The 19,819-nt window shown below is 68.3% G+C and overlaps 1 protein-coding gene across 1 annotated transcript in view; it reads right to left on the bottom strand.

The window, feature by feature from the left end:
• Positions 1-10,589: 10,589 nt before the first annotated feature.
• GPR35 (G protein-coupled receptor 35) overlaps positions 10,590-19,819 on the bottom strand; it is a 17,677-nt gene continuing 8,447 nt past the window's right edge. The window contains exons 3-4 of the mRNA XM_062197530.1: positions 15,397-15,515; positions 10,590-11,768 (exon numbers count right to left, since the gene is read on the bottom strand). Coding sequence (XP_062053514.1) covers positions 10,835-11,768; positions 15,397-15,515 — 1,053 coding nt within the window. The 3' untranslated portion in view covers positions 10,590-10,834. The remainder of the gene's footprint in view (positions 11,769-15,396; positions 15,516-19,819) is intronic.

The raw sequence follows: 19,819 nt of genomic DNA, 5'->3' as shown, positions 1-19,819 counted from the left end.
CCTGCTGCCCCTCTGGGGAGGTGGGGGGGCCTAGGGGAAGTGGGGGGGGACCCAGCCCTGAGCCTCCTCCCTGCTGCCCCTCTGGGGAGATGGGGGGGCCTGCGGGGAGTGTGGTGAGGGGGGCCCAGCCCTGAGCCTCCTCCCTGCTGCCCCTCTGGGGAGGTGGGGAGGCCTGGGGAGGGGTGTGGCTGGGGTGGGAGGGCAGGGCCTCCAGGACACTGTCGTCCACACCATTCAGGGTCCCTGCAGAGCCCCCTGGGAGGGGGCAGCGTAGCAAGTGGGCAGGGCAGTGCGCGGTGGGCAGTCGGACATGCACCTGGCAGCCTCCTGTCCTGGCTGATGGCTGGGTTGGGATGGGAAGGCCGGGCCTTCAGCACAGAACCAGTCTCTGCAGATTGAGGGCATCGCCCACCTGGAGGCCTCAACCCCTGCCCTCGGCCCCACACCTCCTTGAGGGCTGTGGACAGCACTGAACCATTGGCCTCTTGCGCCCCCGGAGTAGAAGATCCGAGACCTGGTCGGAGACAGCTGCACCCCGGCCTGATCCCTGGCAGCTGCCCACGGCCGGGGTCCTGAGCGAATGGGGGGAGAGTTGGGTGCTCCTTGGGCACCTGTGCTGGCCCCGTCCAGGGCCCTGGGTCGGCCGCTGCTGAGCTGCCCCAAGCCCCAGACGAGAACTGGGCCCCCACAGGGCACAGCGGCAGCGGCCGGGCACCCCGAGGGCCAGGCCTGCGGCCAGGAGGTGGCGACCCTGGGGGGCCAGCCCAGGGTAGGGAAGCAGCAGGCTGGGCGGGCAGAGGGCACGGCTGGGGAGGGACCGGGACCTTCGGGAGGAAGCCGACCGAGCGCGGTTCCTGCTCCGGGGCCCCGTGTGCGGCTCCAGGCACCTGCGGGACTATGTGTGCATGGCGGGGGGTGGGGGGACGAGGACCCTCCCTGCCCTTGTGGTCCCTTCGGTGATTCCCGCTGCCCACCTGCTGCTCCCACACTCACCCCTTCCTCCAGGTGGGCGCTGGCCGCCCAGCCACGCCCCCTGGTCATACCCCCTTGGCTGCCCCCGCATATTGGGCTCCCCCACAGCTCGTCCCTGGGTGCACAAATAACACAAAGCCCCCTTGCTGCCTGCTCTGCTGGGCACTGGCCTCCCCAGTGGGCGTCCGTGTGGTCCCGCTGGGTCTTTGGGGCCCCCTCAGCGGCCGACCCTCTTAGATGTGGTACCCGCTGGGTGGCGCTCACGGGCTCGGCTTTTCTCTTGGTCTCATTGCTAGGATCCGGGTGACGGCACAGCGTCTCCCCGGGCCCGGTGCAGTGAAGGACCCCAGGGTCTCCGGCCACCTGACTGGCCCAGAAACACGAGGACAGATGTGTACACGCCTGTCACCTGGCGGCCCACGGTCGTGAGCAGGAGGCTCCTGTGGCTGGCAGGGGACCGACCACGACTCCAGGCTGTGGCCGGCCGTGGCTGCACGGCACAAGGCTGGAGCGAGTGTCCCAGGCTTGGGCCTCCTGGCTCAGGACCGGGCAGGGGCTGGTGACTCCGATGTGTGATTTGTAAGAGCCGTGCTCACTGGAGTTTGGTTCTGGAAGAAGCTCGGGTGACGTCGCTAAAAACGCCTCCTGTTCCTCTGTCCCCTGCGTGTGTGGCGTTGCGGGCGCCTCAGGGCCTGGCCCCGTGGACACCGCCTCCTGCTGCCCTTTAGCCTGACACCCAGCTCTGGGCCGGAAAGCCTGGGCAGGAGCTTCCTCCAGGCCCAGCCCAGCCCCACGTTGCTCCCCAGGTGCCCCTTCCCCCACCCACCCAGAGCACCTCTGGGGGCTCCTACAGAGGATGAGCTCAGTGGTCACCCCAGGACACTGCTGACCTCACTGTCCCTGCCTGACACAGAGGCGCCCCAGGGGCCCTGAGCGGAGTCCAGAGGCCCGGCCCCGTCTTAGGCCTGATTTCCAGGGCCCGAACTTGGCCCTGCTCTGACCCTCAGCCTCCCTCGTGTTTAGAGTTGACCTCAGAGGTCGAGCTGCCACCTCGCCCCTCCCTCAGCCGCTGCTGGGCCACTCCCAGGGACACTGGGAACTGACAGCTTAGAATCTGGCTTCCCTCGGGGCCATCCCGGTGGCCTGGAGACCCCTGCCCCCTCCACAGCAGCCTGGGCTTTGGGAAGCCAGATGCGGTCCTGAGCCTGGACTGCTGTGAGCCCCTCCCCTGCCCGGCAGTGTCCTGAGGCTCAAGTCTGAAACCTGCCCCCCCAGGCCCTGACTGTGGCCCCGCCCTTGCCTTGCCCCCCCCCGCTGTGGCCCTGCCCCTGGCTGTGGCCCCGCCCCTGGCTGTGGCCCCACCCCCAGCAAGGAGAGAGAAACCTGTGCAGAGGAGGGAGCCGTGCCCAGGATCAGACTCAGAGCCAGTGGCCACGAAGCCTCCTGTGCATCCCCTCCCCAGGGGCTAGAGTCCGGCCCCCTCCTCCCCAGACCTGGGCCTGCAGCGTCACAGCCCTCTCCACCTCACCCCTCCTCTTTTTTTCTTTTTTTTTTTAATTTATTTTTTATTATTTATTTATTTATTTTTGACAGGCAGAGTGGACAGTGAAAGAGGGAGACAGAGAGAAAGGTCTTCCTTCCGTTGGTTCACCCTCCAATGGCCGCTGCGGCCAGCGCACCGCGCTGATCCGAAGCCAGGAGCCAGGTGCCTCTCCTGGTCTCCCATGCGGGTGCAGGGCCCAAGCACCTGAGCCATCCTCCACTGCCTTCCCGGGCCACAGCAGAGAGCTGGCCTGGAAGAGGGGCAACCGGGACTAGAACCTGGGGTACCAGCGCCGCAGGCAGAGGATTAGCCTAGTGAGCCACAGAGCCGGCCTCTTTTTTTTTTTTTTTTTTTTTTTTTTTTTTTAAGATTTAGTTATTTATTTGAAAGGCAGAGTTACCGAGAGGCAGAGAGAGAGAGGGAGAGAGAGAGAGAGAGAGAGAGAGGTCTTTCATCCGCTGGTTCACTCCCCAGTTGGCCTCCATGGCTGGAGCTCTGTCAATCCGAAGCCAGGAGCCAGGAGCCTCTTCCGGGTCTGCCACGCGGGTGCAGGGGCCCAAGGACTTGGGCCATCTTCTCCTGCTTTCCCAGGCCACAGCAGAGAGCTGGATCAGAAGTGGAGCAGCCGGGACTCGAATCTGTGCCCTTACTGGCACTGCAGGCGGTAGCTGGAGGAGTCTGCTCACCATAGGAGCCCTGGCCACACGTCCATGAACCCCACATGCAGCTCAGGGGAGCAGTCCGGGATCCGGGAGGAGACCGCCCCTGTGTGCTCGGGGACAGAGGCAGCGGGGGGCGCAGAGCTCGGCGGACTGTGGACCGGGGTGCACTGGACCTCAGCGGGGCCAGGACCAGTGGCGAAGCACATGGTACATGTTTGTCGCCTGCCTTTCTAGAGAGGGTTGGCAGCCCGCTGACCTGGGGACTGGCTCCTGGCTTGCTACAAGCAGGGGCGGTCCTGGGTCTCTAATGGCTACTCTGCTGCCCGCTGGCACCTGTCCAAGCTCCGCCCACGGGGGCAGCAGGGCGGCCTGCCCTGGTCCAGCCTGCGCCACACTCTGCACAGCCTGGGAGTGAGTGGAATCCTCGCCCAGGATTCTGCTCCCTGTCGGCCTGCCACTGCCCTCAGCAGGGAGCCGCGGTGGACACCCCCACGGCCGACCCCCGCCCCGGCTCTCCCAGCCACTGCTGCTTCGCTGTGACAAGCAAAGGCAGAAGGGATGGAAGCCCCGGCCCACCGGGACGGCGTCCGGTAGTCCGGCTTCCCTGCCTCTGCCGGAGGAGGGACTCCGTCTCCCACCTGCCTGCCTCCCGACATTCCCAGCCCGGAGCTGACAGTGTCCCCGGACCTGGCCAGAGTCACGGACACAAGCCCAAACCCCATGCTGAGCCCCCCGACTGCTCACCGAGAGGTCTCCGTGCGCCCGGATGGCCCTGGGATGCGTCCCAGGCTCCAGCGATGGACAAACCAGACACCAGCTGGGGGCAGGAGTTCCCCCCACCGTGTGCGTCCAGACAGCCCCTCCTGGGGGCAGCCGCTCCCCTGTCCTCAGCAACCCCTGCTGGGACCCCGCGCATGGTCCAGGAGTGCCGCCCCCAGCCCTGTGTGCGGTGGGAGTGTCCTGGGCCCCCCAGCCCTATGTGCGGTGGGAGTGACCTGGCCCCCCAGCCCTATGTGCGGTGGGAGTGACCTGGCCCCCCAGCCCTGTGTGCGGTGGGAGTGACCTGGCCCCCCAGCCCTATGTGCGGTGGGAGTGACCTGGCCCCCCCCAGCCCTATGTGCGGTGGGAGTGACCTGGCCCCCCAGCCCTATGTGCGGTGGGAGTGACCTGGCCCCCCAGCCCTGTGTGCGGTGGGAGTGACCTGGCCCCCCAGCCCTGTGTGCGGTGGGAGTGTCCTGGCCCCCCCAGCCCTGTGTGTGTCAGGAGTGACCTGGCCCCCCAGCCCTGTGTGCGGTGGGAGTGACCTGGCCCCCCAGCCCTGTGTGTGGCGGGAGTGACCTGGCCCTGCCAGCCCTGTGTGCGGTGGGAGTGACCTGGCCCCCCAGCCCTGTGTGTGTCAGGAGTGACCTGGCCCCCCCCAGCCCTGTGTGCGGTGGGAGCATCCTACCCACACCCCCCAGCCCTGTGTGCGGTGGGAGCATCCTACCCACACACCCCCAGCCCTGTGTGCGGTGGGAGTGTCCTGGCCCCCCCCCAGCCCTGTGTGTGTCAGGAGTGACCTGGCCCCCCAGCCCTGTGTGTGTCAGGAGTGACCTGGCCCCCCCCAGCCCTGTGTGTGGTGGGAGCATCCTATCCACACCCCCCAGCCCTGTGTGTGGTGGGAGCATCCTATCCACACCCCCCAGCCCTGTGTGTGGTGGGAGCATCCTATCCACACCCCCCAGCCCTGTGTGTGGTGGGAGCATCCTACCCACACCCCCCAGCCCTGTGTGCGGGGGGAGTGACCTGGCCCCCCAGCCCTGTGTGTGGCAGGAGTGTCCTGGCCCCCCCAGCCCTGTGTGTGGTGGGAGTGACCTGGCCCCCCAGCCCTGTGTGCGGTGGGAGCATCCTATCCACACCCCCCAGCCCTGTGTACGGGGGGAGTGCCCTGGCCTCTTCCCTCGTAGGTGAGCAGCAGGCCAGAGCGGCACCGGGCAGGGCAGTGAGGCTCCCGGGGCTGAGGACGGGCAGGTGCCCGGCAGGATGGTGCTGGGAGGTGAGAGCAGCTTTCCCTCATGGCTGCTGAGGGCAGCTGGGGCGGCCACCACCCACGGTCAGCACTCAGGGTCACCCCTGCTAGGGTGGAGGCTGCTGAGGCCACAGAGACAGCTGCTCCCAGGGGAGATGGCGCCCACGTGGGCAGCACTGCCTCCCACATCTCCAGGGCCATGGCTGGCAGCAAAGGGTCCCTGACCCCTAAAGTCTCCCTGTGCAGCTGGGAGGCCAAGGAGGGGCCTGTGGGCCGTGTCCAGCGGGGCTGGGCTCTGATGCGGCTGTGGGCCCAGCTCCCCAGGCGCCCCCTCTGTCTCCCTGGGCCTGGGGGAGGCCGTGGGGTGCTGCCTCTGCTCCCAGCCCTTCGGGGCCCCAGTCCTTTCTGGAACCTTGTTGTGAGCAGAAGTCCCTGTGCCCACCGGAGCTCACGCCCAGGCCGGGTGCTCGGGCTGGGCAGGAGAAGGCGCAGCCCTGGGTGTGAGCCCCCGGCCCCTCCTGCCCCTTCCCACTGGGCTGCCCAGCCAGAGGGTGGAGGGAGGCAGCAGGCCTGTCCCAGCCTGCAGAGGGCTTCCCGGAGGAGGTGGCGTTGTGCTGGGCCTGAAGGGCCCGGGCTCCTGAGGCCGCTGCTCTCTTGCCTGGGTTCTCTCTGACCGGCTGCCCCACCCTCTGCAATGGTGCTGACCGGAGCCCTGGGCACCCTGTGTACCCCTAGGCAGAGCATAGCTGGGGGCTGGTGGAGGGGGCCTCTGGATCAGAGGTGGAGCCAAACTCACACCCAGAACTCAAACCTGGGCATCCTCACTGGAGCCCGGACTTCTGGGTCTAACCCTAACCCGCAGGTGACAGACAGGTAAGGTGCTGCTTCGAACACCCCTCCCCCCCACAGGGGTGCCTGGCCCTGGGGGAAGGCCTGGTCCTGGCATGGGGACATCCTGGCACAGGGGGTGTGTCCTGGCCCTCAGGGTGTGTCCTGGCGCTCAGGGGATGTGTCCTGGCCCTCAGGGGTGTGTCCTGGCTCTCAGAGGTGTGCCCTGGCCCTTGGGGGTGTGCCCTGACCCTTGGGGGTGTGTCCTGGCCCTCAGGGTGTGTCCCAGTCCTCAGGGGTGGGTCCTGGCCCTCAGGAGTGTGTCCTGGCCCTCAGGGGTGTGTCCTGGCCCTCAGGGTGTGTAATGGCTCTCAGGGGTGTGTCCTGGCTCTCAGGGGTGTGTCCTGGCCCTCAGGGGTGTGTCCTGGCTCTCAGGGGTGTGTCCTTGCCCTCAGGGTGTGTCCCGGCTCTCAGGGTGTGTCCCGGCCCTCAGGGTGTGTCCCGGCCCTCAGGGGTGTGTCCTGGCTCTCAGGGGTGTGTCCTGGCCCTCAGGGTGTGTCCTGGCCCTCAGGGTGTGTCCCGGCTCTCAGGGTGTGTCCCGGCCCTCAGGGTGTGTCCCGGCCCTCAGGGGTGTGTCCTGGCTCTCAGGGGTGTGTCCTGGCCCTCAGGGTGTGTCCTGGCCCTCAGGGTGTGTCCTGGCTCTCAGGGTGTGTCCTGGCATCAGGGTGTGTCCTGGCCCTCAGGGTGTGTCCTGGCTCTCAGGGGATGTGTCCCGGCCCTCAGGGGTGTGTCCTGGCTCTCAGGGGTGTGTCCTGGCCCTCAGGGTGTGTCCTGGCCCTCAGGGGTGTGTCCTGGCCCTCGGGGTGTGTCCTGGCCCTCAGGGTGTGTCCTGGCCCTCAGAGGTGTGTCCTGGCCCTCAGTGGTTTGTCCTGGCCCTCAAGGTGTGTTCCGGCCCTCAGGGGTGTGTCCTGGCCCTCAGGGGTGTGTCCTGGCCCTCAGGGGTGTGTCCTGGCTCTCAGGGGTGTGTCCTGGCCCTCAGGGTGTGTCCTGGCTCTCAGGGTGTGTCCTGGCCCTCAGGGTGTGTCCTGGCTCTCAGGGGATGTGTCCCGGCCCTCAGGGGTGTGTCCTGGCTCTCAGGGGTGTGTCCTGGCCCTCAGGGTGTGTCCTGGCCCTCAGGGTGTGTCCTGGCTCTCAGGGGATGTGTCCCGGCCCTCAGGGGTGTGTCCCGGCCCCCAGGGGTGTGTCCTGGCCCTCAGGGTGTGTCCCGGCCCTCAGGGTGTGTCTCGGCCCTCAGAGGTGTGTCCCGGCCCTCAGGGGTGTGTCCCGGCCCCCAGGGGTGTGTCCCGGCCCTCAGGGTGTGTCCCGGCCCTCAGGGTGTGTCCCGGCTCTCAGGGGTGTGTACTGGCCCTCAGGGGTGTGTCCCGGCCCCCAGGGGTGTGTCCTGGCTCTCAGGGTGTGTCCCGGCCCTCAGGGTGTGTCCTGGCTCTCAGGTGTGTGTCCTGGCCCTCAGGGTGTGTCCTGGCTCTCAGGGTGTGTCCCGGCCCTCAGGGTGTGTCCTGGCTCTCAGGGTGTGTCCTGGTTCTCAGGGGTGTGTCCCGGCCCTAAGGGTGTGTCCAGGCCCTCAGGGTGTGTCCCGGCCCTCAGGGTGTGTCCCGGCCCTCAGGGTGTGTGCTGGCCCTCAGGGTGTGTCCTGGCCCTCAGGGGGTGTCCTGGCCCTCAGGGGTGTGTCCTGGACCTCAGTGTGTGTCCTGGCCCTCAGGGTGTGTCCTGGCCCTCAGGGTGTGTCCCGGCCCTCAGGGGTGTGTACTGGCCCTCAGAGGTGTGTCCTGGCCCTCAGGGGATGTGTCCTGGCCCTCAGGGGTGTGTCCTGGCCCTCAGGGGTGTGTCCTGCCCTCAGGGGATGTGTCCTGGCCCTCAGGGGTGTGTCCTGGCCCTTAGGGTGTGTCCTGGCCCTCAGGGGTGTGTCCTGGCCCTCAGGGGTGTGTCCTGGCCCTTAGGGTGTGTCCTGGCTCTCAGGGGATGTGTCCCGGCCCTCAGGGGTGTGTCCCGGCTCTCAGGGGTGTGTCCCGGCCCTCAGAGGTGTGTCCTGGCCCTCAGGGTCTGTCCTGGCTCTCAGGGGGTGTCCTGGCCCTCAGGGTGTGTCCCGGCCCTCAGGGGTGTGTACTGGCCCTCAGAGGTGTGTCCTGGCTCTCAGGGGATGTGTCCTGGACCTCAGGGGATGTGTCCTGGACCTCAGGGGTGTGTCCTGGCACTCAGGGGTGTGTCCTGGCCCTGAGGGTGTGTCCTGGCTCTCAGGGGTGTGTCCTGGCCCTCAGGGGTGTGTCCTGGCTCTCAGGGGTATGTCCTGGCCCTCAGGGTGTGTCCTGACCCTCAGGGGTGTGTCCTGTCTCTCAGGGGTGTGTCCTGGCTCTCAGGGGTGTGTCCCGGCCCTCAGGGTGTGTCCTGGCTCTCAGGTGTGTGTCCTGGCCCTCAGGGTGTGTCCTGGCCCTCAGGGGTGTGTCCTGGCCCTCACGGTGTGTCCCGGCCCTCAGGGTGTGTCCCGGCTCTCAGGGTGTGTCCTGGCTCTCAGGGGATGTGTCCTGGCCCTCAGGGATGTGTCCTGGCCCTCAGGGGTGTGTCCTGGCCCTCACGGTGTGTCCTGGCCCTCAGGGGATGTGTCCCGGCCCTCAGGGGTGTGTCCTGGCTCTCAGGGGTGTGTCCTGGCCCTCAGGGATGTGTCCTGGCCCTCAGGGGTGTGTCCTGGCCCTCGGGGTGTGTCCTGGCCCTCAGGGTGTGTCCTGGCCCTCAGGGTGTGTCCCGGCTCTCAGGGTGTGTCCTGGCTCTCAGGGGATGTGTCCTGGCCCTCAGGGATGTGTCCTGGCCCTCAGGGGTGTGTCCTGGCCCTCAGGGGATGTGTCCTGGCCCTCACGGTGTGTCCTGGCCCTCAGGGTGTGTCCTGGCCCTCAGGGTGTGTCCCGGCCCTCAGGGGTGTGTCCTGGCCCTCAGGGGATGTGTCCTGGCCCTCACGGTGTGTCCTGGCCCTCAGGGTGTGTCCTGGCCCTCAGGGTGTGTCCCGGCCCTCAGGGGTATGTCCTGGCCCTCAGGGTGTGTCCTGGCCCTCAGGGTGTGTCCTGGCTCTCAGGGGTGTGTCCTGTTCTCCCTGAGTATCTGACCCCAGGCAGACCCTGGTGAGCCTCCGGGAGGCTCCTGCCAGGAGCATGGGGTGGGGGCGGGGCTGGGCAGGCGGCCACAGTCTGGGTAAAGCGTCCTTGCTGCTGACGGTGCCCCCACACCTCAGACCCCTGCTCCCCGCACAATCTGGTCCCCTCTGCCTTCCAGGCCAGTGAGTCCCTTCCCCGCCCCCTGTAGGGTTCGCAGAGTGAGGCAGAGTAGGGTGCAGGGGAGCCCTGGTCCTGGGGGCTGGGAGCACACTGAGCAGCAATGGTGGGCGCAGGGTGGGGGGGAGGGCAAGCCTCCAAGGCTGCCTTGAAGGGCTGGATACGGGAGCCTGGGGTCAGCTTTGCAGTTTCAAGGCCCCCCAGCTGCTGCTGGCTGGTGAGGGGCCAGAGGGAGCAGGTGGGGGGTCTGGAGGTAGGGAGGCCTGGCGGGTGTGTGGAAAGGAGGGGTGAGGGTGGACCCCCAGGGCCTGGATACTGGGGGAGGCTTTGGCTCCAGATATGGCCACAGGTCGTGCTTTGGGCCTACAGACCTGGCTCAGTGGACAGGCAGGGGAGCAGGTGGACTAGAGCTGGGGGGTCCCTGCCCCGACCCCCACACGCTCTGCAGCCACCTGAGCCGGTCCCACGGCAGACCTGGGCTCAGAGGCAGGATGTTTCCCGCTGGGCAGAAGCCAGGGCTGGTGGCAGCCCTGTGGGTGCCCAGAGCAGGGTGGCGGAGGCCACCAAGCCCCACAGTACACAGGCATGGGGCCTCACACCTGCCCACCCCAGAACGCGCTCCCGGCCGGCCTGGGCCAGCGGTCACACGCTGAGCAGGCTCAGCACTGAGCAAGCATCTGGGAACTCAGAGGCATAGCACTCGCCCAGCACCCACCACAGCCGGCGGGGCCACAACTGCCCAGCACCCGCCACGGCCGGCGGGGCCACGGCTACCCAGAACCCGCTATGGCTGGCGGGGCTGGAGCCCGAGCACATGCAGTGGGCGGCAGGAGCTGGGTCGGAGCCAGGCCCGCTGCTGCCACAGCCACAGGTGGCCTCCGGAAAGCTCGGCTCATCCGGCTAAGTCTGGACGCCCAGCCCCAAGCAGGGAGGCCCTGGCTCTGCCAGACGTGGCTTCTGGCTTTTCTCTGATGGCAGGGGAGGGAGACTGGGTGCCTCCCCGGCGAGACCTTACCCACCCCACCTGGGCCTGGCTGCACGGCCCCAACCCTGCCTTGAGCAGAGAAAGCCGGGCTCTGGCCACCAGACACCCCCAGCAGCTCTGCAGAGGGTGGGGAGGGACAGAGGGCCCCAGGAGGCTCCCAGCAGAAGGCCTGGGGCGGGGGGAGCCATTCGGGGAGGCGTGGCCGCAGCCTCTGAGCCACATGCTACCCCCTCCTTCCCCCCCATTCAGGTGTGGGCCACACGGGGGCCCTGTCAGGACCAGCTCCAGAGACTGGCCTTTATTCCAGCCCCAAAGCCCGGTGCAAGGGCTGGGTGTGGCCTTGGGAAGCCCTCGGGTGCCCCTTCCTGGGGCGTGGGTGCAGCGCTCCAGGCCTGTGCCCGGCTTGTCCACCCAGTCCCTGCTCCCTGGGCAGCACCCACAGCCCTCAGAGTCCAGGACCCATCCTGGGCTCCTTGCTGCTGGTCAGGCTCCCCCCAGCCTGAGACGGGGCCCACGGGACTAGGTGAGGGTCACGCACAGGGACTCGTGGCTCTTGCAGGCCTTGGCACTGTGGGGCCGGCCCAGGGCGGACGCCTCCTGGAACTCCCTGGCCGTGTAGTAGTAGCAGATGGCGTCCAGGCAGCAGTTGGCGTCTGAGAGCTTGCTGGTGACAAAGAGGGCGCGCCTGAACGCGAGCTGCACAGCGCAGGGCTGCAGGCCCATGGCCAGCTGTGCCGTCAGCACCGCGTGCAGCGGCAGGAAGCAGACCACAAACACCGCCAGGTTGGCCCAGACCATGCGGGCAGCCCTGCGGGTGGCCGCGCCCTGCCCCGAGCTGGCAGCCGGGCTCCGGGCCAGCGCGGCCCCCACCTGCAGGGAGCAGAAGGCCAGCACTGCCAGCGGCGGGTAGAAGCCCAGTAGCGAGAACACGGACGTGTGCAGTGTGTGTCCCGAGCGGCTCCGGAAGCAGAAGCCGCCCTCCTGCACCCCCAGCAGCCAGCGCAGCCCCAGGGAGCCGGCCACCAGCACCCAGAGGGTCCCACACACGGCCGCCGCCTGCCGCGGGGAGCGCAAGCCGCGGGCACGCAGCGGGTGCCGCACGGCCACGTAGCGGTCCACGGCGATGGCCATGACCAGGCCGATGCTCATGTACCTGTTCAGCAGGTACACGGCCTGCGAGAGCTGGCACAGCGGCGTGTCCGAGGTGTGGTTCAGGGAGTGCAGCATGAAGGGCAGGGCGCAGAGCAGGCAGAGGTCGGCCCCGGCCAGGTTGGTCATGTACACGCGGGCCTCCGTCCAGCCCCGCATGCGGCGGCAGAACACCCAGAGCGCCAGCCCGTTGAGCAGCAGGCCCAGCACCAGCAGCAAGGTCAGGTAGGCGGAGAAGGTGTGCTCCAGCCACGGGGGCCAGGTCAGGTTCCCAGAGCCGCAGGTGTCGTTCATGGTGCCGGGGCTGCAGGGCAGGGGGGAGGGGACAGGAGGTCAGCAGAGGGCACGAAGGGGAGGAGCCTGGGCCAGCCAAGGCCCTGCCCCGGCCCGGGCTCCCCCCGCCACCGCCCCACATTCTCCTTCCCAAGGACATCTGGGAAGCTGCAAAGAGCTCCCAGCCAGCCCTGGAGCCCGGCCCCTCCCCTGGTGTGGTGGGAAGCCGAGACCTTCAGGGAGGCTCCTCGGCGCCCCTGCACTCCTCTCCCGGGGCCCTGGGTGGCAGGCAGTGCCTGAGCACGTGGCCCCCGAGCCCCCTGCCTCGCCCGGCACGCAGCCCTCATCAAGTGCAGCTCAGAGGCCCAGCTGTGGGCCTGGGCCCCCGCTGCCAGCCCCGGATCTGGCTGCAGGAGGTGCCTGTGTCCAGCCCACAGGTGCAGGCCAGAACGGGACCAGCAGCAGGGGCTGGGGCTCTGGACCACTGCCCAGAAAACTCGGGAACCTGTCTCCCTCCTCCCTCTCTCTGGGGGACTGCCAGCCACCGCCAGGTGGCAGGGTCCCAGAAAAGCCCAAGGGCCTCCCTGGGCGAGCACTGGGCCCCCCGGGGTGCCCTGCAGGGTGGTATGGAAGAGAGGGCTCAGCGGCCCTGGGTGGTCGTTCTGCTCTGAGCCGGGAAGGGAGCACCCCGCCCCGGGTGAGTCGGTGAGGGCTGGGCAGGCACTCCTGCAGTCCATCAGGGAGGCGGGCGTGGACCCTGGCCAGAAGCAAAACATCCCCCCAGGCCAGCCCGCCCCGAGAGCCGTCTGCCCCGTGCAAGCTGGGGGAGCACACAGCTCCCCTCATGTGGGGGCCTCAGCCTTCCTCCTGCTGCCCTGGCCTGGGGCCCCTCGGAGGGACCCCGAGTGGAGCAGACCCGAGGCCAGCAACCACAGGGCGCCCCTTCCTGCCTGCCGTGTGCCGCCGCAGTGCTGTGTGGCCCAGCAGCCCAGGGCCTGGGGCACCTGCCCAGGGAGCTGGCAGCACTGGCGTTGGGCAGGAGGACCCAGGCCTGGACCAGCGGGGACTGCCTGGGGGCAGGGGGTGGGCACACCCACGCCCACTACTCACCCTTAGGTGCTCGGGGAGGTGTGGTCAGCAGGGCCCCTGGGCCAGCCCCCCACCATGTCCACCACTTCCAACGGCTCATCAGGCTCTACACAGCCTGGGACAGCTTCAATGCAGCCCAGTGTTTGGAGGAGAAAGCTAACCTGCACACCTGTTCCCTGCGGATGGAACACAGGCCCCTGGGGGTGGACAGGACACCGAGGCTTTGAGGCAGTGCCTGTCCAGGGCCCCCCACCCTTGGAAATCCTCCCAACAAAGCTCAGGAAGTCAGGGGTGGGGGGTATTTGGCACATCAGCTAAGGCTGGCTGGGACTTCACATCCCGGCGTCGGGTGCCTGCGCAATACCAGCTCCACTCCCGATGGCAGCTGCTCCGGGGCTCCCTGCTGGACAGCTGGGGCTCCTGGCAGAGTGAGGCTCCCCGGGAGAGGGGACAATCTCTCTGTGGGGCATCTGCCCACATCCCGCCAGGCAACATGGCTCCAGCACGGTCGGTGGGCTTGAGGCTGCCTGTCTGGGGTGGGCCAGGAAGTGGCTGCTTAACCGTCCACCTGCCCGGGGACCGTGGGGTGCACGACCTCACCCCACCCTGAAACTCTGCGCCCAGAGCGCCTGTGTCCCCGGCCCCTGCCTCTGCGGTCACTTCCTCCAGAAGCCAGAAGACGGCAGCCAACAGGGCTGGGACAGCGCTTCCCCCGGGGGACACGCACGGCTCGTCAGAGACACGAGAGGACTGGCCGGCGTGTGGCCCGGCGATTGGCACCTGGGGGTTCAGGGCCTGGCCCCAGCGTCCTGCTGATGTGTGCTCTGGGAGGCCGAGGGTGACGGTCCCAGGACTCGGGCCCCTGCCCCCACGGAGAAGTGGATGGAGCGCCTGGCTCTGAGAAGGTTTCTCTCTCTCTCTCTCTCTCTCCCCCTCCCTCTCTCTCTCCCTCTGCCTCTCAGATAAATAAAACAAACAAATAACACTTCTTCCTACAAGCTCAGGAAGTCAAGTTCTAGGGGCCAGTCCAATGGCATGGGGTCCTGGGGACTGGCGCCGGGAGCTGTCTGGGGGCGTGGGCCCAGCGCCGAGCTCAGGAGAGCCTGCGGGGTGGGGGGGGGGACCCCTGCCTCTTCCTGCCGGCGGGGTGGGGGGAGTGCCTACCCTCCTGGGGGAGGAGCCCCCCCCAAGGCTTTCTTCCTGCCTGGCTGCCACTCAGCAGAGCCTGCCCTGTGATGCTGCCCCAGCCCTGCAGGGGGAGCCCCACACCCACCATGGCGCCCGCCCCCCCCCATCCGCCCCCTGAAACAGGGGGCAGAGACTGGGGCACAGCCCCGTGCGGTGCTGCACTTGCTCCCCACAACACCACCCCCTCACAGCCACACCCCAACTGCCCGACACGAGCCCTGCCACCAGCTCCCCGAGCTGAGACCCTGGCAGCCCCCCCACTGAGCCCTCACATCCCCCCACTGAGCCCTCCCAGCCCCCCACTGAGCCCCTCACAGCCCCCCACTGAGCCCTCACAGCCCCCCACTGAGCCCCTCACAGCCCCCCACTGAGACCCTCACAGCCCCCACTGAGCCCTCACAGCCCCCCACTGAGCCCCTCACAGCCCCCCCACTGAGCCCTCACAGCCCCCCCACTGAGCCCCTCACAGCCCCCCACTGAGCCCTCACAGCCCCCCACTGAGCCCCTCACAGCCCCCCCCACTGAGACCCTCACAGCCCCCCCCACTGAGCCCCTCACAGCCCCCCAGAGACCCTCACAGCCCCCACTGAGCCACTCACAGCCCCCCCAATGAGCCCCTCACAGCCCCCACTGAGCCCTCACGGCCCCCACTGAGCCCTCACAGCCCCCACTGAGCCCTCACAGCCCCATTGAACCCCTCACAGCCCCCCCACTGAGCCCCTCACAGCCCCCAGAGACCCTGGCAGCCCCCCCCACTGAGCCCCTCACAGCCCCCACTGAGCCCTCACAGCCCCCACTGAGCCCCTGGCAGCCCCCCCCCCCACTGAGCCTCACAGCCCCCACTGAGCCCTCACAGCCCCCACTGAGCCCCTGGCAGCCCCCCCCCACTGAGCCCTCACAGCCCCCACTGAGCCCTCACAGCCCCCACTGAGCACTCACGGCCCCCACTGAGCCCCTCACAGCCCCCACTGAGCCCCTCACAGCCCCCACTGAGCCCTCACAGCCCCCACTGAGCACTCACGGCCCCCACTGAGCCCTCACAGCCCCCCCACTGAGCCCTCACAGCCCCCCACTGAGCCCCTGGCAGCCCCCACTGAGCCCCTGGCAGCCCCCCCCACTGAGCCCTCACAGCCCCCACTGAGCCCCTCACAGCCCCCACTGAGCCCCTGGCAGCCCCCCCACTGAGCACTCACGGCCCCCACTGAGCCCTCACAGCCCCCACTGAGCCCCTGGCAGCCCCCACTGAGCTCCTAACAGCCCCCCCCACTGAGCCCCTGGCAGCCCCCACTGAGCCCTCACAGCCCCCCCACTGAGCCCTCACAGCCCCCCCCACTGAGCCCCTCACAGCCCCCACTGAGCCCCCCCCCACTAGTGATACTGACCTGTAGGCAGCTGTGTCCCCTGGCCAAGCCGCTTGGTCCGCAGTCCGGATGGGGCTGTCCTGGGGTGGGGCCTGGGGCAGGGCGGCCTGGCTGCCCCTCCTCAAGGCCTCCGGGGCTCTCTGGGGGGCGGCGGGGGGGCGGCCCCGGTGCTGCTCTGGGGAGCCGGCATCCGCGCTCTGGAGCAGCCAGAGAGAAAGCAAAAGCAGAGGTGGCTCGGCCCCGCCTGCAGCTTCCTGCTGCCCAGCCCGGATCTGGCCCTGCCCAGCATCCCCAGAGGCAGCCTGGGCCTTCCAGAAACTGCGGCCACCTGGCCCCCGGCGGGCACGGCACGCACACTGCCCACGCTCAGGCAGACGGCGCCATGCCGCCTCCACACCCCCACCCACCTGCACCCCGGGGCCGGTGGGCGCAGACCCACGCCGGGCCCAGCTGAGCCTGGCTGCCCCACTCCACTCCCAGCGGGAGAGCCCCCTGCCCCGAGACCCCTCCCTCTCTTCCAAGACACGAGGGGGCTCTGGAGAACCTGGTCCCACCTTGGCTCCACCTTACAGAGTGGGAAACTGAGGCCCAGGGGCCACGGTTGATGCTGATCTGAGACAGCACCGGGCCCCCTGACCCTCAGTCCAGAACTCCCACCCACAGGCCCCTGGGGCTGGCCTTGACCCTCAACTGCCCCCACCCGGGCCACACCTGCTGGCTGTGCCTCCAGACCCAGGTCCTGCCCTTGGGGCCCACATGGGGAACCCCTGCACCGGATGCTGAGGGGGGAGGTGGTTCCTCTTTCCCACCAGGGCCATGGGCTTGGGTTCCCCCTCTCAACACTCTCTGGGTGCTGCAGCCTCACAGCCAGGGGTGCACGCCCCTCGCCGGCCGCCCAGCCAGACCACACCCAGGTCTGCAGAGAGTGGGGTCCTGCGGCCCCCTCCCCCGGGGGCTGTCCCCACCCTCCCACTCCCCGTACTCCTCCACACCTGGGCAGAGTCCACCCCGGACCTGGGCTCTGTCGCCTCTCCCTGGCTGCGTCTCCCTCTGCAGGCTGCGACAGCTGCCCCCCACCCTGGAGGCAGTCGGGGGCTGGCACTCCCAGGCTTCACCGCCCACAGCTCTGCACGGCCGCCTGCCCGGGCCCCCCCACCCCGCCCCAGCCTCTGTCCGTGGCCCAGCACCTCGCCTGTGTGTCAGGCTCTGGACTGTGGGGCTGGCCACCGCCCGTGCCCGCTTGGGGGACTCCCACCTGTGCCCGGCTTCTTGGCACCCAGCTGGGCTCAGGGACTGTCAGGCTCGGGGGGAGAGGCAGCTGCTGGCCCTGCCACCCAGGTGGCCCAAGAGAGGTGGAGGGGCTGCGCAGGCCTTTCTCTCAAGGTTCTCTCAGGGACCCAGGGAGGCCTGGCCCAGCTGGGCAGGGAAGGTTCCAGGCCAGGTCTGGCAGGGTTGTCACTGCCAGCACCGGGGTCACACCCAGGACCCTTGTCCTAGCCGCTGTGGGACCAGCTCCTTGCTGTGGCCCATCCAGCCCTCTCCGCCTCATGCCTGCCAGGCCCCCATCCTCGACTGCTCTGAGCAGGTGACCTCGTGTGGCTGCCCTGCGGGGTGCCCATCCCATGGCCTCCCGATGACACCTGTGGGGGCAGCCCCCCACCCCGGTGTGGGGGTTCAGAACTCGGGGCTGCAGGGAGAAAATGCAGGACCCAGAGGACGCCAGGCCGAGGACACGGGCGCTCCACCTCCCCAGCGTGTGGGCTCCTGCGGCCACCGCCAGATCCCCAGGCCTACGCTGAGCACCCATGTCCACAGTGCTGGTGCTTTTTATAAAAGATGCATTTATTTGAAAAGCAGAGTGGAGGCCGGTGCTGTGGCGTAGCAGGTAAAGCCACCGCCTGCAGTGCTGAAATCCCATATGGGCACCGGTTCAAGTCCCTGCTGCTCCACTTCTGCTCCAGCTCTCTGCTATGGCCTGGGAAAGCAGTGGATGATGACCCAAGTCCTTGGACCCCTGCACCCATGTGGGAGACCCGGAAGAAGCTCCTGGCTCCTGGCTTCAGATCAGTGCAGCTCTGGCCATTGCAGCCAACTGGGGAGTGAACCAGTGGATGGAAGACCTCTCTCTCTCTCTCTCTCTCTCTCTCTTTCTCTCTCTGCCTCTCCTCTCTCTGTGTAGCTCTTTCAAACAAATAAATAAATATTTTTAAAAAGCAGAGTGACAGAGAGGGGGAGAGAGAGAAAGAACTAGATCTTACACCTGCTGGTTCACTCCCTAAATGCCTGCCACAGCCAGGGCTGGGCCAAGCTGCAGCCAGAAGCCAGGAGCTCCATCCGGGTCTCCCACATGAGTGGCAGGGACCCACGTACTTGGGCCGTCACCTGCTGCCTGCCCAGGCGCATGAGCAGGGAGCTGGGTTGGAAGGAGAGCGGCCAGGACTCGAACCAGCACTGTGACGCAGGATGCTGCACGAGGCCAGTGCCCGGGCTGACACTGACCTTCCTGGTTCCTGGCCATGACCCTGCTGTGCCCACGGTGCCAACGCGTTGACCGTCCCGGTTGTTCCAGCCGTCTTGGTGCGCCTGTCCACCCTGCTTGGCACACCAGGAGTGGGGTCCTCTGCTCACAGGTCCTGGGCCCGTAGGAGGGGCAGGGAGGCCTGGGCCACCTCCGGGGTCTCCGGGTCACCCAGCCACGTCCTCAGCATCTGCACTTTCTGTTCCTCTCTCGGCAGAGTGAGGTCTGGAAGTGAGCAGGCTGCCGGGAAAGAGCCGTCCGCAGCCAGTCTGGCCCACAGCCGCCGGCCCGTCACTGCGGCCACTATGCTGTGAGGAGGGCGTGAGGGCGGCCCACTCTGCGCCCCTGGGCCTTCCTGGTGCCAGCTGACCGCAGCCCCCACGGGTGTCGCCCCTGCTCTCCCTGAGCCAGGGCAGCCGGCACCCCTGCCCACACCCGGCTCATCTGTCATCTGTCATCTCGCTTCCCAGGCCCCATGGGAGCCCCTTCTTGGCCTCTGGTGTCCCCCATCACCCAGGCCCACCCACGACAGTGGAGGCGCCAACCTGGCCGCCTGGAAGACGCCGGGGCCACGGCCTCTCTCCCATCTCCTTCTGCGGTGCGGCCCTCCCCTTAAGGGGCAGTCAGAAGCCCCAGGTGGTGGCCATGGCGACACCGAGATGCCGCTGACCTGGAAGTGGCGGAAGCTCCGGTGCCCCGGCTGGGATCTGGGGCTGGGAGTTGGTACGGGGTCCTGGCTGTGATGAGCAGGGCTGGACTCCCCCGCTGGGGCACCGGGGCCTCTGGTCAGGACCCCCCACCTTTGTGGGTATTTGGGATTTTCCACAGCAGACAGACCTGCGTGTGCAGCTGCAGAGAACAGAGTTCGCTGGCAACCACAGGCAGGGGATGGGACGGGGAGGTGGCCAGCTGGCAGGGGACATGGGGGTGGGGGGCTGGGTCCCCTCGTCTCGAGGCTGGAGGCTCAGCCCACCCTGCTGTGTTCCAGGCACTTCCCAGGTGACCTGGAGGTTGTCTGTGCCACAGCCCCACCCTTTCCCGAAAGCCCTTGGGGCTGGGCCACAGGAAGGGGTCCTGGGACAGGGGTGAGGGCAGCACCTCTGCCCCCTCCCCCTGACAGAAGTCCCTCTGCGGCTCTCGAGTCCCCCGCCGCCGACTCGGGCCACACACACACCGGGCATGGGCTGCCCAGGTCCAGAGTCCAGGGGCAGGAGGGCTGCAGGCTCCTGGACTGAGGGCAGGAGCCCACTCTGCAGCTGCCAGAGCTCCTGGGGCCCCTCCCACCGTCTGTTTCAGTGCACGCGGCCTGATGGGCGCGTGCTGGTGGGGACAGCAGGATGCCCCGGTACCTCGCCCCGGCAGGCGGCTCTGGCTCTCCCCCCGTAAGACCTCCCAAAGCAAGCTCAGCATTTGCCCAGAGCCCCTCAGGAGACCCTTGGCCCTGGCTGAGGCCGACAGAGGGTCTCCTGGGTCCCTTGCTGAGGGAGGCAGGAGGGAGAAGCCAGGACAGGATGGCTGAGGGTGTCTGGTCCCTAGGGGGTGCTGGGGGGTCCTGCGCGGCTGTGGGCAGCACCCGGAGCCCTGTCCTGTCCCCGCCCCCAGCAGTGAAGGCGGGGCCCTGCCCTGGGACGCTCAGGGGCAGCCTCTGCGGCCCCTCTAGGCTGTGCTCAGTGTGGATGGGACTGCCCGCTGCCCAGTACCTCCCCTGGCGTGGGGTCCAGCAGGGCGCCCACAGGAAGACACTGCTCCCGCTAAGGGCAGGGGCCCACCCAGACCCTGAGCCTCAGCCTGGACAGTGCCCGCTCCCCTACTGGGGCTCCCCTGGGGGCTGCCTCATGCCTGCCCCCACACTGCCAGAGCCCCTGGGGACCCTCCCTGCAGGTCTCTGCCACCTCGCAGCCTCTTGTCCCTTTTGCTGACACCTGA

This window comes from Lepus europaeus, chromosome 1, assembly GCF_033115175.1.
Source record: "Lepus europaeus isolate LE1 chromosome 1, mLepTim1.pri, whole genome shotgun sequence".
Taxonomy (NCBI): domain Eukaryota; kingdom Metazoa; phylum Chordata; class Mammalia; order Lagomorpha; family Leporidae; genus Lepus; species Lepus europaeus.
The sequence above is the reverse complement of the archived record's forward strand: the minus strand, read 5'-3'. Positions and strand labels throughout refer to the sequence as shown.